The sequence below is a fragment of the Diorhabda carinulata genome, chromosome 4 (assembly GCF_026250575.1).
Source record: "Diorhabda carinulata isolate Delta chromosome 4, icDioCari1.1, whole genome shotgun sequence".
Taxonomy (NCBI): Eukaryota; Metazoa; Arthropoda; class Insecta; order Coleoptera; family Chrysomelidae; genus Diorhabda; species Diorhabda carinulata.
Window position 1 is genome coordinate 14525417 of NC_079463.1, and position 18336 is coordinate 14543752.

At 33.3% G+C, this 18336-nt stretch overlaps 1 protein-coding gene across 11 annotated transcripts in view; it reads right to left on the reverse strand.

Moving 5' to 3' along the window:
* LOC130893285 (synaptosomal-associated protein 25) overlaps nucleotides 1–18336 on the reverse strand; it is a 112122-nt gene that overhangs the window by 20345 nt on the left and 73441 nt on the right. For 6 of the 11 annotated variants that reach the window (XM_057799249.1, XM_057799250.1, XM_057799253.1 and 3 more), the window contains exons 5-6: nucleotides 16627–16744; nucleotides 14458–14731 (exon numbers count right to left, since the gene is read on the reverse strand). In XM_057799249.1, coding sequence (XP_057655232.1) covers nucleotides 14458–14731; nucleotides 16627–16744 — 392 coding nt within the window. Of the gene's footprint in view, nucleotides 1–3598; nucleotides 6583–14457; nucleotides 14732–16626; nucleotides 16745–18336 lie in introns of those variants that run through there. The other 5 variants (XM_057799257.1, XM_057799258.1, XM_057799261.1 and 2 more) reach the window with 1 other exon arrangement.

An 18336-nucleotide genomic window follows, 5' to 3' on the forward strand; every position in this document is an offset into this window, starting at 1 on the left:
TTCAGCTAGTGTGCGAGTGTCATGATAACACGTGTTTGTTGAATAGACGCATTTTCAGAATTAATAACCGATACAAGATCACGCTTCAAGAAAGAATTTTTCTGTAACGTATCTGCGTATGCGAATCATTTTGGAGAATGGATGGGCAGACGAGGACGAGGATGTTTTTCCATGAGAAACACGCACCTTTCCTGACCTCCGAACTGCAATTGAAGAATAATTTTAAACTTCGTGAATAGTTTGACATGCTTCGCTGGTTCTGGCTTTTCGTTAAGAAACGTTGCCGTAAATGCAATTGATCAAGAAAGGTATCAATTTGACCACTTAGCGTAACCCTTTTGTAATTTCTTTTAATAAATTTTTTTCTCTTGATGCAAACTTTATACTGACTTATGCTGACGTCTGTACAATTATAAGCAACTAGAGAAAACATTGATAATTATTAAAATGTACGTGACGTGAAAAGGTCCTCAAGTTGTTTCAATGATTACGACATAATATGGCAATCCTGCCTTGGAATTGAAGGAGCTACAAGATAATAGTGCATAAGTGTAGAAGAAAACATAAGGGATTCGAAGAATAGAGTACAGCAAGAAAATGTTTTGCTGTTGTTGTTCCTACTAAAGTGGTTGCAGATATATAGAAGAAAATTGAGGAAGCGTTGGCAAAGTAACATTTCCAGAATCAGAATTGCAGCTGTCTATTGGTTATTCATTTTCCTGCGCAACTCGTGGGACTAGGGTATGCCGACGAATTTAGATAACAAACAATTTTATTTTGTGTGTGAAAATTTTTCCGTGCTGTAGCTGAAAATATATATATATAGGATGTTAATGAAAAACGTGAGTTAAGGTTTAAAAATTTATCAGTGCAGGCAAATACAATTCAATAAGTTTGTAGTTGTCTGTTTCTTTGAGATATACTTAAAAACTGGTTAACTATTAGGAAAATCTTTTAGAAATGTTAATTAAGTCAAGTTGGCACAAAATGGCATCTAGTATCTGTACTTTACATATGACAGGAGAGTTTCAAGACGTCCTGAAGTATTCACCATCAAATCTTGAAGATTTTGTAGGGCATTCAAATATATGCTTCACGAATATTTGTACATTTTATCATTAACTAAACCGTATATATGGTTTTTCAAGTTTAGATTCACTTCATATTAGTATAAATTTCATTTACTGATAAACTGAAATTGCTATAGATCAAAAACAGATACAGAGCAGACTGGTCTGCTTTTAGGATATCCACATTGTGAAACACGGTGATGAATGGAAAAAGAAGAGCGACTAATACAAACATATTATTTTTTCTGGAACCATTGGGGATATTCTTAATGAACACACTGCTTACTTCCACTATACCAACAACAGTGACACTGTTTAACATGATTTTTCTTAATCGAGTTATCGTCTTCATAGTCCGACTATAAGACGTTTATCTCTAAGCAAAACGAGCGCCAAACAAAGTAATGAATGTAGTAAATATTTTGAAATATGTTTACTACACTACTTGTCCCAAAGTTAACTGAACATCTAAGCGCGCGTCTACACACTCGTGCAATCTCGCGAGGAACTCTCTTGGAGTCCGCATACTTGGCAACATGAACATTCAAGTAGCAGCTGCTGGTGCACTGCACTCTCACTTACTAACCATACAAATATAATGAAATAAAAATGGAGAAAAAGAAAATGCCGGATGATTGCAATGCACTGTAATCTGAATTGTATGTAAGAATGTAGACGTATTCGAACTTCATCTCATTTCAAGTCCTTTGAGTCGGGCGCAAAGCCTTACAATGATCAGGAGATAAGTGAGGCAAGACGAAGTAAAGTTGCCTCCTCTTCTTCGGTCAACTTTACCAGCAGTGTAGTGTACGCTTTCAGTACAAAACCTCAAAAAGGCTTTGAAGTGCACGAATATCATCATCTATTTAAATCCGTGTAGCTTTGCTTATTTTTAAGCTATAGAGGGCACCAGAAGTAGCTTTCAATTTTAAGTGGATATAGAGCTGTAGAAAAAATAATAAACTACCAGAGACAGAAATTATGCTCATTTACCCCATCTTCAATGCCGTTCTACGTTAAAACTATTGACTAAAGCTCTTAAGAACTCGTGAAATAATATTGAGCTCCAAAGATGGAGAAAATCTAAATAAAACCAATAAGCCCATTTACAATCGTATCCAAAAGACTATTGCTATAAAAAAATTAGCAAAGACCACCAATTTCGTTTCCTAAAAGAGCACTCTAGTGTACAGCAGGTTCATTGAATAATATTCAGCATAAATACTGCAATGGAAAATGAACAGTACTACATAACTATTTTTTGGATGGTTGCATTAAACAAGATTTAGCAAAAGGCATTGGTGAGGTCATTTTTGAGCTAAAGAGAATTTCAAACAAGATTGATTGGAAGTGTTTCAAAGAAGTTTCCAATCAAATTTCGTATACTTCAAGGCAGCGTTTTTGTACCTCTACTATACGTGCTACATACAGCAAATCTATCAACTTATAATGAAACCATCACTGGTATTATTGCAGATGATACCGTCATTCTTACAGTCCATGAGAATCTAGTAACATCATCTTACAGACACGACTATAGGATAATCAAAACGAAATCTGCTCAAAGGACTTTGAGAAAATGTTAATATCCTCTAGTTCCACTCAACACAATTGAACTTCTCCTAGTATCAAATATATAGGAATATACTTCGACATAAAACTCAACTGGAAAGAACACATACTTTAAAAGCGAAAACAAATAGATCTAAGAAAAAAATCTGATATACAAATCTGTAACAAAGCCGGTTTACAAATATGGTTTCCAAATCTGGGGATATCATAGCAAGTCATATTTACTGTGGAAAGTTTAATGACGTATGAAATGGATATACTACGCATGATAACTGCTGCCCGATTATTTGTATCACATCAAACGCTCCTTCAAGACCTAACAGAACCATTCGTACAGAAAGTAATTATAGAACAAAATACCAAACACCGACACTATTAAGCAATTTATTATTTGAACAAAAATACAATAGAAGCTTCAGAAGTAATTTGTCAGCTGATTTGAAAAAAAAACTGAAGGAGTCGGATCGTGGAAGATCACCTGCACCGAAGTAAACCAATGCGCAACTCCTTCTTTTGATTGCTTGCACTAAATATGAGCTACAAGACAATATAAAATTTAATAGGAACTGGCAAGCTGATCTGCGAAACAATTAAAAGAGTCTTGTCATTGGAAAAGACCTCCCCACGCTAATAGAAGATCACCTGCTCCGAAGTAAACCAATGAGCTTATAGAATTTCTTGTTTTTATTGCTTTGAAAAATGTTATAATAAAAAAATTTCTATTGCAAATTGCTCGCTGGCTCTTCTCACACTTTTTGAACTTAGGAACAAATAGAACAATTTTTTGATATGTTGATGTACTAAGTGATTCTACTAAATCACTTAATTTCGACGCCTATTTTTGTAAGACATCCTATATAGATTTTACAAATATGTGATGTTAGTTTATTGTATTCAAACATTAAAAAAAACTAATTTATATGATGCGTGTTGTTCCATAAATAAATAAAATAAAATAAAATGTGAAATAAAATATATTAACAAATAATTTACAAACTCAAAATCTCAAAACATTCTCATATAAACCTGGTCCCTAAATTTCTAGCTTATCTCACTTAAATATATGTTAAATATAATTATAGGTGAATAAAAGTAGATACTGAGCAAAACGTGATGACGTGGATATATAGGAAAAATAATTAATTATTTTCAAGCTGCCAAAAATTTATGTTGAAAATGATTTCTGCTTTGTTAATTTTAACACAGGAGCAGTGAATAATGATCTGTTGTCTCATTATTCTTAACCCTTTAACTCGTACATGATTTGACATGTTTATTTATTCTAAAAATGAAGACGTATAAAAACAGCTGATCTACGTCAAACACTCGGCCGTGGGATAAGCAATCGATTTGCTCGTGTAGCTTTTCTTGATTTTTTTCGGTAGCGAGCTGTTTTGTATCGATTTTTGATGTTAAGAAGACTCCACAGATACTCTTTAGATCTATTTCAATGAACTAATACAGCTGAAACGTATATTTGAAGTTTTTTTTAACTATGTAACACATTTTTTTGAAAATTTTCACTGTTGGGTTCAAGTCTATCAAACATGAATGAGATCTTTTTAAGGTTTTAAAGTGGCAACCAAGTGGCATCTGAAAGGCACAAGGACAAGCTTAAAGATTTAGGTGGAGTTTATCAGATTAAAAGAGCTTTGGTCAGACTATTGTTCTTTTTCCACCAGTTTCAGACTTTATTTACCGCTCACCTATATATAAGCATAACACAAATCCAGAATTCCTTGAGGGAAATTCCGCATTTCATTGAGGAACTATGTCGCAATAAAACTGGATCTAAAATTCAAGAAATAATTTCACAAATTATACAGAAAGTTACGGCAAAAGCATTTGTTCACACCGCGGCGGCAATTTTTAAATGAATTTCAACAATTACTTAGATTGCTCAATGGGGTTAGTTTATCGAATCATGAGCAATAACAAAACTATTTTGTATACTATCATTTGACATTATGAAACGATTGTTGAACCAGAATATCGTTTTAAAATTGATGAAGTCACGATTAATCAAAGACGTGTAATTTCAAGTGGTTAAAAAGGTTACTGGAAGGCCAAGAATTAGTGAACGGAGACCAAAGACGCCCGTCGCCATCGCCTACCAATGAAAATGTTAAATTAATTCGGGCTTGCTATACCGCAATCATAATTATGGCTGATGGCGTTACTCTCCCAAACAATCAATCAAATCACGAAATTCTAACACAAAAATTTTAAATGGAGAAATTGTTTGCGAAAATTGTACCGAAGCTCTTGACTCAAGAACAGAAAGTAGAGGATTGAAAGCTATAAGTATTAGTTTGAATCAGAGGAAAGGAGGGACTTTCTCAACCCAGTTATCACTGGTTCTACGAATTCGAAGTCGAGGTCAAATCCCCAAGCAAGGAATGGAAGCTAGCAAGAGAACTGAGAACAAAAAATCCGCGAAAATCAAGTTCCAATGTGAAGATAATGTTTTCTTTCCTGTTTTTGTTTCAAGGGGTATAGTTCACAAGGAATTTATTCATCCCGACCTGAGAGTGAACGGAAATTTTTACGTGTTGGGACGTCTCAAAGCTCGTGTGGCTCGGGTTCGACCGGATTTGGCACAAGAAAGTAGGTGGATCCGTCATCACTACAACGAGTTCGCTCACATGTCGCTAGTTGTGGTCAATCACTGTGATAGACCATCCGCCTTATTTACCCGATTTATCCCCTTGTGACTTCTTCTTGTTTCCGAAATGCAAAATGGTGCTTAGATGGCGACTCTTGGAAGATGTGGAAGCTATTGAAACAGGAACAACACGGCAACTGAACAGCATCACAAATGAAGACTCAGCAATGTGGAAACGGCGTTGGGAAAAGTGCGTCTTGTCTCAAGGAAGGAGATTACGTTAGAATACCTGAATAATTGTAAAGAAAGTTGTACAACTTTTATACGTATTTTCTGGTCGTGATATTGGAGGCTAGGATCTACTTATTTCACTAATTCATTTGAGATCATAAAAGTGGTATAAGACGATTTTTTCCATATGATAGACCTATGCGCCGTAAATGTGTGGATTTTATGGTAAAGAAACAACGAAGACTCTTATTTATCACAACATTTGCGTAAAACAGGAATACCCCTTCCTCGTAAACGAGAAGTGACTGGTTTACCTTCTACGAGAAGCCATGGAAGTTCAATTTGTTCAAGGCTTCTGACTCCAACCCAGGGGAAAAAATGAGAAAAACTCAATATCATCAGCATCAGGACCTACTATTGATCTCTCTACGGACACTTATCGAGAGTGGCAGAAAATTTGACAGATTTGTTCAATGAGAACCTATACTAAGTGTTCCAAATTTAAGGTATATTTATGTTATAACGAAAAAAGAAAAAAAAAATAATTTTGTATAACATTCTTTTTTGCACCATTGTCTACAGATATAATAAAATTATGATATCACACCATATATGAAAATAAAAACTTACTAGATATAATTTTTAAAAAACAAACAAAATCTGTAGTTCATTTTGTAGTTTTTAAAAAACAATTCACTTTAAGAAAATTTTTTTTCACATATTCAATATCATGCAGTAAAGGGTTAAGAATGATTACAACAAAAACCAATTTTTGTATTACTTAAGCCAAGTGTGTATTCTCTTATAATATTTGTAGTACATTATTTAAAAATAAAATTGTTTGTTACGTCACCACGAAGCTATACTACAATATATAAAATTAGTTTTTTGATAAAATTTGTTAAATGATGTTCGTATGCTAGTAAGCAGCAAAAAGCGATAATTATTACATTTGAATCGGATATTAACCAGTAGGAATGGGTTGGACAGGCAAAAAATGAAAGGTATAAACTTTTCAGTGTTTTTTTTTGTGTAATGTGTCTACTTGAGAAGGTCGTGTGCCCGCTGGTTGGCCACCTCTATCCTCGTTGCGTTGGAGTCAGCCTGATTTATTTCACCATAAATGTTCGCAGTGTACAAGTGTCGTGGAGTGAACGTAGTAGCAATGTAAAAACAAACATTGAGATTAATAAAAAAACAAGCAAGATTTCAAAAAAAAAACAAGCATTTTCACATTTTTAGTTGCATATAGAAGATTGCTTTTAACTTTACTCAAATGTATTCACAAATCTTTTGAAAAGGATTCAATTACTCGTTCTTTATACTCTCCCAAGTAAACTAAACTAAAAATTTAATATGCGGCTACTGTTGGATTTCTATTCAAAACTATAAAATTTGGTTATTTGCCTGTGAGGTAGACAACCAAAACAACAACTAGTCCACAATCGATTTCTTATATTCGCGGTTGACAGAGGACTTTACATTCGAACAAGTAGGAGTATTTTTAAAACCATACTTAAGTTAGTCGATTTCTTATCCTTGTTCAGCAGTTCAAGAATTTTTTCTTCGGTTTTCGAGTTATATAAAAGGAAAGAACTGCCAATGGTTGAAGAGAAATCTTAGTGTAAAATAAAATAAAAAATAAAAGGATAAAATCAAAGGTGAATAGATCTCTAATCGTTACCAGACAACTTACTCAAAACATGTTTAGAACGAGGTCTATTTGAGTTGTTTACAGATACTTGAAATATTCAACTTGGTCAGGAAATGAAATGAAATCGTCAACATTTTCGTGACATAATTTTCTATGACTTTGCGAATCAAATCGCTTCCACTTTTGGTGATGAATTACCATCTAAAGCCACCGTGTTTCGCTGGTTTTCCAATTTCTATCGTGGTCGCACCTCGCTACAAGATGAATTTTGTTAAGTTCGTCCAAAATCGGCGATTGTCTCAGAAAACATCTTGCTGTGCATAAAATTATATTGTAGGAGCGTCATGTGATATACCGTGAGATTGAGGCAAACCTGGACATTATTTTCACTCGCATACATATGATACTGTATGAGCATTTGGCTGCCGAAAGATTGTTCACGTTGGAAACCCCATAATGTAACAATCGCTCAAAAAAATACTCGTGTCGATTGGTACAAAGAAATGATGAAAAAATATGATCGCCGTGCCTCAAAAGACGTCTATGAGATCGAGACAGGCAACGAATCATGAATCTATGCATATGAACCCGAAACTAATCAATAATCGAGTGTATTGGTCTTCCAACATTAGGTTGTTGGCGCACGAAGGACTTCGAGGCAAATGGTTGCCTGTTTTTTTGAAATAACTGGATTTGTCGCGTACGTTCCCTTAAAGCCACGTAGAAGTATTCAAAAAAATTAGGAAAACCAATCGCACCACGACAATACGAGCTCTCACACATCAAACGTAAACAGTAAAAAATCGAATTGATGGTTCATCCGCTGTACAGTTCTTGTTTGGCACCTAATGATTTCTTCTTATTTCCACATATCAAAAATAAATTGCGTAGTTACCGTTTTTCTACACCAGAAAATCGGCTGATGCATTCAAATTACATGGTTTGGGGGTATCTGAATCAGAATGGAAAATATGCTTCGACATTTAGTTCAAATGCATCCAAAAGTATATTGGAGAACATTTTGAAAAACAAATAAAGCTATATCCAATTCTAAATATTTGTTTTTATTTGTCTATCTCAAAACTTAAGTAGCCACCCTCATACATGAAAAAAATTATTGATTACTGTCAACCAGTACTCGTATTAGGTGGGCTGAAAAGTTCGTAGAATGACGCATAGATAGCGCTACTCGAATTTCCTAAAGGCATGTGTGTGAATTTGAAAGCTGTCGTACTATAGTTTGTGAGCATTTGAGTGAAGAAACTTTTGTTAGATAGAAATTTCGCATGTTTATAAAGCCCATATTTAGGATTATCGAGCTCATAATAGACCAAAAACAACGAATTGATAATTCTGAGTAATGTTTGTAGTTATTCAATCATAAAAAATGGATAATTTTTGGGTCGCTATGTGACAATGGATGAAACGTGGCTGCAGCAAATCACATTGGAGTAAGCAGAGTGGACTGCACGTGATTAACCGAGTCAAAAGCGTGGAAACAAGCAAAATTTATGGAGTATTTTGGAATACATGGTAGCGTCATTGGAGTGTTTAAATGACGAAATCGAAGAAAAACGGACCCATTTGAAGAAGAAGAATGCAAAAAAAAGAAAACGATGGCAAAATTGCAGTAATCAAGCTCAACTTGCTTCTACGTTCACAGTTGCTTTTCCTGTTCTCATGCCTTAAGAAAATGTTCGCTGGTCAAAAGTTTTGCAAACAAATATTAAGTTTTCAAGCCAAATCAACAAGGCAATACATAATTTGATAATGCACTTAAGCAAGCAGCACTATATGCCACACCAGCGATTACAACAGGAAACAACATGTACAACATTCCAGTAAAGATTAAAGAATTAATAGCGCAAAATAAGCACGTGCAGACCGGCACACACAATTCATGCCTTAGCAGATAGAGAAATACTAAACAAATTAACCAACAATGTAGCTTGACTATTTTTGTCCTATTTCCCACCCCAGTTCTCGTCTACAACATTCATTCTTATCTTAGTAGGAATGAAAGATGGATCTTCCATTTGAAATTCACGCCAGGTGCAAATTATGCTGTGATTTGTTTTTTGTGTTCAAAAAATCTCTGAAGATTTATTAAAAAAGGTTATCGAATCGCCCGTCAGACAGTGTAATTGTAAGTGTTGGTATAGTGGTGGTGTAAACAGTGTTGTGTATTAGATTAACTAATTAGAAATATAACAGATCTTCCCATCCATTGTATTTAACGAAAACATGTTTCCCAACTTGAAATATCACGATTCAATAAATTTTCTTTAACCCCAAATTAATTGGTATTAAAATCGAATTTAAGAAAACATTCTATATGCAACTAACCCAGTACTCAATGATTTCAGGATTTTCAATTTTACTAATACAGTAAACATTTTTTTAACTTGTTAGATTAGTGAATAATTCTGATACCATCAAGTAAATGAAAAAATATAATTGCTTGAAATTTGACAACAAAAAAAAACAAATTTTTATGATTTTTTTTATTTTCCAAATAACTTTATTTACACAACCACATTTTATTAGGGTGTCAACTCAAATTCTCGTCAAAAACAGTTCGACGATAACTCTTTCCACTTTATTTAAAATTAGACACCTTTTGGAATGATGGATTATTTATATGGATTAAAAAAATATACGATATTAATGATGTAGAAGAAAAATTAAATAGATAGACATGGTTCTATATAACTATTGAAATAATTTGATGTGGTGATTATATTGTGAGCTCGAAGTCAAATACAGGGTGTTCCAAGACTTGATTCAAAAAAATAAATTCAGGAGTGAACAGATGACGTGAAATAATGCTGTGACATAAAAAAATTCTCATTCCTTTCTGAGTTATATGCCTTCAAATTTCGTCCTCTTTCCAAAAGGTTTATAATTTTAAGTAATATAAAAAATAAAATTAAAAATAATCTCCAAAATTAGAACTTGAGAAAGATGAATAAAAGAAATAAGATGGAATATTAAGAAAGATAAAAGGAAACAGGAAGATATGGCAAAATATATGAAGCATAGATAAGATGTAAGACACAGCTGGAATTAGAATTTGAACATATCAAAGACGAGAATGATGCAATTAAACACAAGTTGGAATAAAAACCAAAAACATATAACTAAAAATAAAAATCATAAATTTCACTAAATTTTTTGTGTCTTAAAATTGGAATCTTAGATAATACGAATCTCCTAATATGAACATTTGAATAATTTATTTCGAGAATAATGACATGATTACAACATTGTCTGAAAAAAAATTGTAGTGGGTAGATTTTTTGTTCAGATTTTTCAAATCCAGATATATTTGACTGAAGCAAATATACCGTTCTCCAAGTTTATTTTTTGTTGTCGTCATCAAAGTTGCTTTGAACTGAATATATTCTATAAAATCTTGATTTTATTACATTCAAATCTCAAATACCAATAAAATTACTAATACTGCGTCTATCAACTAATGATAAAACAGGCCAATTATAACGATATAAGTTTGACATCCGCTAGATATCATTTTACTGGTTATTTGCAGAAATTTATGCTCAAATAATCAATTCGTATATCAAATGGAGGCATATTTGACGGATTGAATAGCATTATTAATTCTATATTGGGTTCGTAGAAGCAGATTTGTTTTTAGAGCGATGCTGAGTAATCTGAGTAGCTAACATGAAAATCTCGTTATATTTTTTCTAACAATTCATTGGATTTTGCCTAATGGCTACAACTAGTGTTAATACCTTTAAGCAACAACTGGTGTTAATTTGATGAATTGTAATTATCAAGACATTATGGATACGAATTCTTTTAACAAATAACGTAGATTAATGGCACTTGACATTGTTATCTTCCTCGAATATTCTAATTGTGTTACTATTGGCCTATTTTATTCATTTAAGTTATATTGATTATGTTAATAGCAGTTTACCAGTCTCTTCGATTTTTACGATTATATTCAGTTGCATTTTTTTATTCTAGTGCAGATAATTTCGATAAATAACTATATCATAAGGTGCTATTGACAATAATTGTAAGTTTCGTTTTTGACAATTCACTGATTACGTGATGCAGCTTTGCGGTATTCTTCCACGATTTCCTTGGATTTTCATTGAATTTTTTCTGGGAGCATCAGAATTTCTTATTCTTGACATAATGAATACTCTGTTTACACCATCACTCACAATTACACTGTTTGAAGCGCGTTTCGATACTATTTATCCTATTTATACAAAAGAATTGGAAGGAATATTTAGCAGAGTGGATTTTAAATTGGTTTATAAATCCAACAATACATTAAAACAATTGTTGGGCAATCCTAAGGATAGAATAAAAAATTTGGAAAAGAGTGGTATATATGGAATTAGCTGTGGTGATTGTGACGGAAAGTATATTGGGTAGACTAAGATATCCGTTATTGTCCAGTTTAAAGGGCACATAGCTCATTTAAAATATGGGAGGACAGGAAAATCAGTCTGCCAGACACAATCATGACATAAAAAATAATCTAAAATTGTTACAAAACGTATCCAATAATAAATTGCTTCAATAGGGACAAAGGGCCAATTCCTTACAGCCCACTCTATAGTTTAGAAATCAAGGAATGAATATGAAGTTTCCCGCAAAGGAGGTTATCCCGCTGGAATTAATTTTCGCAGGAGAAGGTTTATTGGTGGGAAAATTTAGTATAAAACAGGTAAGTCGAGTCATTAGATTTTAGTTTACCTTCAGTCTCTGAAGACGATAACTTGGTTATCGAATCGCGTGTCAGTGTAATCGTGAGTGGTGGTGTAAACAGTGTATTCAGTATGAATATCACAAACGGTTTCAGAAATTCCAACTTTGTTGATTCTTGGCATGGTTATAGAGACAGTTTACGATGGTTGCTTTCTAAAGTTTTGAGATTTGGCAATACCGATGAGAATATGTCAAGTCTGACAATGCCATTATCAAGTTTGACATTTGTAATGGTGAACCTACTCAGAATGTGTTGTTATACGAGTGCTGTTTGAGTTGTTTACAGATATTTGAAACATTCATCTTGGTCAAAAAATGAAATTTAATCGCAAAAATTTCCGTGCGATGTTTTTCTATGACTTTCGATGTGGATTAAACCAACAGCAGATCAATTCACTACGAATTTGGGTTTCAATAAGGTTTCTTCGCTTTGGATACCGCATCGTGTCGTTTGGTGCAAAGAAATGCAGAATGACAGCCGACGAATTATGGATCTAAGCATATGAACCCGAAACTAAACAACAATCGACTTTCAAGAACAAGCCAAATCTATCTCACGAAGTACTTCGAAGCAAATAGTCTTATTCTCGCAAATCAGAAGTAAATTGCGTGGTCAACGGTTTTCTACACCTGAAGAAGCGATTAATCGTAAAAGACGTCCTGCCAACATTTTTTCTGAGCACTTTGAACGAATTATGTTTTATTGGTTTATTTTGCAGGAATAAAATAATAAAGTAAAATCGATAAATTTCCTCGCATATTTTAGATCCTATAGTCTATTTCAAAAAGGTATAGAGTAATAAAATGAAGAATTCCGTTCAGTTAGGCTCAATTTGGGTGTCGGCCATAGGCGTACGTCTTGAAATATTGTGTAGGGATTACTTATGTAGTAGATTATACAGTTACGTTTTGCGTTTAACGGGTACCGTTTAACCTTCTATTAGTGCATCTACCTAATTCCAAACCTATTTCAGATTCGGCTTTTCTTTTTACGAGAATCCTACCGACTCGCCTTTGGCACACTATTTTCAGTGTTTGTGAATGGATAACAATAGGCTAAAAACAAAAATTGACACCAGCCCGGATGGTACTACCTGCACTTGATAGAAAGAAAAAGAATTTTACAATGAAATCAATGCCAAACTAAGAAAATGGCTTAAATATTCGTTGGGTCACTCTGTGGTCCCTTTGCATACCTAATGAGGTTTTATTACTCTAAACCTTTCTGAAATAAACTATAGAACTCTCGCAATCCTCCTGCTAAAAAATTTTGACAACAAAATCGATGATAAACTATGGTTCTATGAACATGACAGGAATAAGAAAACCGCGGCAGTGTCCATTTTATCTAAAAAGAAAATGTCTTTTTTTCTAGGAAAATTTCAATGAAAACCCAAGGATTTTTCCAGGAATCTTTAGTACTTTCTATTCTCTTACAGTACTCCAAAAGGCTGGAGTCACAAAATCGCGGACAATCACTGGTCCCTGGTACAATCTATCCAGATCTACCAGCTTAAGGTATATTGCAACCACTATCACAAATATTTTCAGCAGCTTCACATAACGTTAGAGGCCTCTTTAATACCAAAAAGTTATATAATCATCAACTCTAGGGTTAGATTCGGTATAATTCCATCATGAGTAGTATTTGCAAGATCCAGGTACTAGACAAACATAAGCAACTTATGAACGATTACTCCTTTTTTTGGAGAAGTGCAAGTGGAAGCAGCTACCAACGTACGTCTTTTCCCAGCACTACAACCTACATAATTTTAAGACCAATATCCACAAACACCTTTTCCCTGCATTTTAGATTTAGGTGAATCAATTTTCTTCCTATTGCACTTACTACTTTCGTCGATCTTACTTACTACCTGATCTGATTAAAGGCTTTCTGAGGCAGTAGTGCCCTGCAAGGAGGTATAGCTTGCATCCAAATAATTTTTCGATATAGAGATTTCAGGGTTGCTATTGGGATATCTAGGGAGCTTCATTTAGTTTCCTCCCTTTTACAAAACTATTTCCTTTAAGAACATTTTCCTATACTAGAAAAATATTTGTAGCCCATAAAAGGCGTTTTTACTCATATTCTATTCCTTCACAGGAATCGAGATTGGAGAAACTCGTTTTTTGACGCTCCTCTTTGATAACATGAAAGGTCATTGCAATGATACGTCACATTTCCAGATTACGTGATAAAGGTTTATCAGTGTATGCAGAAACTTTTCTATTTGAATTTTCGCAATTTTGTTGGAAAAATCTTCGTCTAGCGATTCAAGAGGTATCAATATTCCTAAGATGTCCTAATTGTGACGATATTGACCTTGGAAGAGCCACTGAAGCATCATTCTTTATTATTGTGTTGTATATTGTATTTTTTATGAATTGTAGAAATTACAACATAATTGGTAATGAGAAATGAGTGCAGCATTTGATCAGCTAAATTCAAGTGATTTTAAAAAAATTCGAAATGAAAAAAGTAAAGAAACTCTGTAAAAAGCACATTTAAACTTACCAACATTACCCCTAGTTAATTTATTGTTCAAATTCAAAAAACGAGACAATAAAATTACCTTGAGATTGATACGATCGATTTGTCTGTTCTGATTTTCCAATTCTGAACCCATATCGATCGCCATGTTACGTAAATTACCTATCATGGTATTCACTTGGCCTACATTCTCTTCCATTTCGTCCTCTCTTGCATCGTTTGTAATCCTGCCGATGTATCCACCTTGTGGTCCCATTCCGTTGCGGTCGTCCATCATCCGTTGTGGTTGGTTATTAACGACTTTTCCGTCATCGTTACCTTTCCACGTACCTTCGTCCTCTTTGAATGAAGATCCCCTATGTAAATAGAAATTTATAGATACATATGACTAACACATTTTCAACTTCATATAATTATGAAAATATTGTAGTTCTTAGATACGTTAGCTTATTTATGAGGGAATCAATGAAGAGGGAATGCATTGAGTGGAAACATCTTATCAGAATCAACTTGCTGAGTACCTAAATTAATGATAGTAGTTAACAAAGTTTTTATATTTCTAGCTGAAAGTTATTAATTGTTAATGTAAGTAATGGTTAGCCAGAAAGAATAATAAGAATGTTCTGGCTAGTTTGATTTTAGAAATACTTTATTACTCATGGCACTTGCTACAAACAATAATAGAATGATTAAAAATGACAAATTATAGAGTTCCTGTACTGTTTTAGATGAGATTTTTTATTGTAGACTAACAGTAATCCCGTGATATGTTTTTGTCCCAAAATACATATTGACGTTATTTAAAAATCTTCATTAATCTTTCCCTTTTTATAACTCATAATTGAAAGTTAAAAAAAAATTTAATTGGACGGGCTGAAGATACATTAGGGGGTCATATCGTTTTGATACAGAAGGTTATTTCGATGTAGCCAATTTTGAGTTGCCTTTGTACAATGGCAGGATGTTCAGTCCAGCAAAAACATAATATCGTCTCCAACGTGATGTTTATGAAAAAGATTAACTGATTTACTAAGACAGTTGTTAATTTAAATTTCAGAATCTACAGCTTCCCGTCTGGATATCCCTCTTGTCGAAAAACCGCACCGACTAGACCTTTATCAATGAAATTTCCTTTTTTTTCATATTTTACATTGTTAGGGCACCTTTCTGTATTTACACTGTAAAAAGCATCGTTCCCTTTGATTTTTAAATTTGAATGATTATGAATAATATGAAGTATTTTTCATCGTCCGTAACATCGATTTTTTCATTCGCAAAATGTATCCGCCTTAGTTGACAACAGCTTTTTTTTTGTCTGTATTTTGCGGTATTTTTTCACAAATTTCATACTAATTCCCGCGAAATTATTTGAAGTATGGTATTCACGTAGTAATTTTCTGATGGAAACCCCAACTCTGTCTTTTGTTCTTGTTACCAGTATTTCTGATCTTTCTCAGATACAAATTTTTAGTTCCACTATTTACGAGGTTTATAAGGGTGGGAATTTGTATTTTTTCACACGTTAAATGCTTTTGCGTGAAATATTTTGATTTTGGAAATTGCGAACTATGTCAGGCTTTGTGATCTGCTCAACCAAATTTTGAATGCTTCTATTGTTTTCTATTCTGCATAAATCCTTCTATTTTTAATTCATTCCATGAATGCTGAACACGATATCTCGGGACAGAAAGAATATATCGACATGCGGTTTTCGCAATTTTCATGTTAATTTTGTTTACTTCTAAAAGGCTTACTTTAACTTTCATGCTTCTATTCAAAATTTTTGAAGAGAAATCACAATCTGTCATGTAAAATATATGACACAACGCCAACTAGCATTCACACGCTAGTTGAATTGCTTAGAATTTATAAATTTTATATTGCTGGACAAAAGCTCTTCCAAACAACATCAAGTTTATATACATCGGCGAAGCAGAACCGGACTTACAGATATTTTTTTCATAACAAGGTTCCCACTCTCCCCTACCTCTTATTAGAAGAGATACAGTAAACCTGTTGAAATGAAGAATGCGCAGAATGTTTTTGTAAACAAAGTGGATAAATTTAAAAAAAAATCTGCTGATTTGATTTCTGCGTTTCCTCCCTGAGACATTAAACTATTTCCGGGGAGAAGCACATTATTTTCCTCCCTTGATACGTATATAACTATTACAGCGTCAGTTTCGTTAATTACTAGCCAAATCTCGTAAAAATTCAATGTATGTAATCAATTTAATATAAATTCACTTACTTCTGACACGGTAATACACATAGTCCACAACATTTTTCCATTCCGGTCAAGTTCTTTTCGGCTTCTCGCATGTCGGTATTAATTTGATCCATTCCATCCTCGATTCGGTCCAATTGTTCTACACAGAAATATAGTTCAATATCCAGAAATAAATAATCTCCAAACACATTTTACCATGTTTCTAAGAAATGTGATCTTAAATGAAATATCATGCTCATGCTTACATTTAAAAGAAATGGGAAGTTGAAGCCAAAAGTTTAAAAGCAATAATTATAATTTTTCTTGATTTTAGAGTAAATCAAGTATGTTATATGGTTTTACGTACATATAGTATATACTTAATTTCTGTATTTTTTTTGGTTTACGATACATACTTGTATATTTGTAGGTAAACAAGTTTCGCATTAAATTAAATTCAAATAAAATCAAATTAAATTAAAATCTATTTAATTATGATATGGGAAACTAAGACTGCAATGATTGACTTATATTTTTATTATAGGTACAGTACGATATTTTCGATGTTAAAAAAACAATACGTAGTGCGGTTCGTGAATTTTTGGCCTCATATAGCATAAATATATTTGTCTGCGTCAGTGACAAGTATCAACAAGCTTTACACAATTTGCTGCTTCGATCTATTTTAAAATAGAAGAGGTCTAACGACCACTCAGTCAGGTTGTTTTAGAAAATGTCTCAAATTTTATTTTCGCGCTGTTCTACTAAAGAAGGATAAACACCAATACAATTCAAAAACAGAAAGGAGGCTGTTTACGGTGACTGTGTCCATCATTTTCAACAATTGAAATTGGTCTAAGTTATTTCGCTGAGCACGAAAATCATTAAAGATAACCAACATGCAGGAGGTGACTACTCCAAGTGTAATCCAATCAATTGCAAGCGGTGATTAAACTATAGTCTTTTACTATGCTCCGACATCCAAGAGATTCTATGGAATGATATCGGTAAGGAGAGTTCGTGCCAAAAACAGCAAAGGTCACAAAAAGCGCCAAAAATGTGATGGCTATAATATTTTGGAACTACGCGGGTATCTTTTTGATTGATTTTAAGGTATCCAATATAACCATGAACGCGCCATATTACTTCGACTTACTAAAGGATTTGCGTCAAAAAATTATCGAAAAAAGGAGCGACAAAATCAGCGCGATACGAGCGCTTGCTTCATAACAATGCTCCAATCCACATTGCTTCGCTTTCCAAGGCTACTGAAAAAGAATGTGACTTCACATCCACGTTGTAGCCCTGATCTGGTCTCGTCAAAGTGTTTTTAGTACACCAAAACTTGCTCAAAAAGTAAAAAATTGTTATTAAAACCTTAAAGTAATACATAGAGAGTATATGAACATATCGCAAACCAAAAACCTTTTTTAAAATTACGTCAGTATACAAGATCAATTTCTTCGGCTTGGGTAGTGAATAGTTAAACCTAACCTAAATCTAAGATCATCTAAATATTATATTATAATGTAAATATTCATTAGATGCCTTTTGGCGTACCAAAGTTAGCATATTATAAAGCAATGTTAATTACCACTAGAAATCTAGTTATCTAACTTCACTTCAAAGCACTGCGTCCCAAAATTTTGTACATCTATCTAAAACTGTTGTATATTAAAATAGTTACTTTGATATATTTTCATTAACATATGATCTAAGTATAGACAAACCCCATTGTTATTTATAAAATTA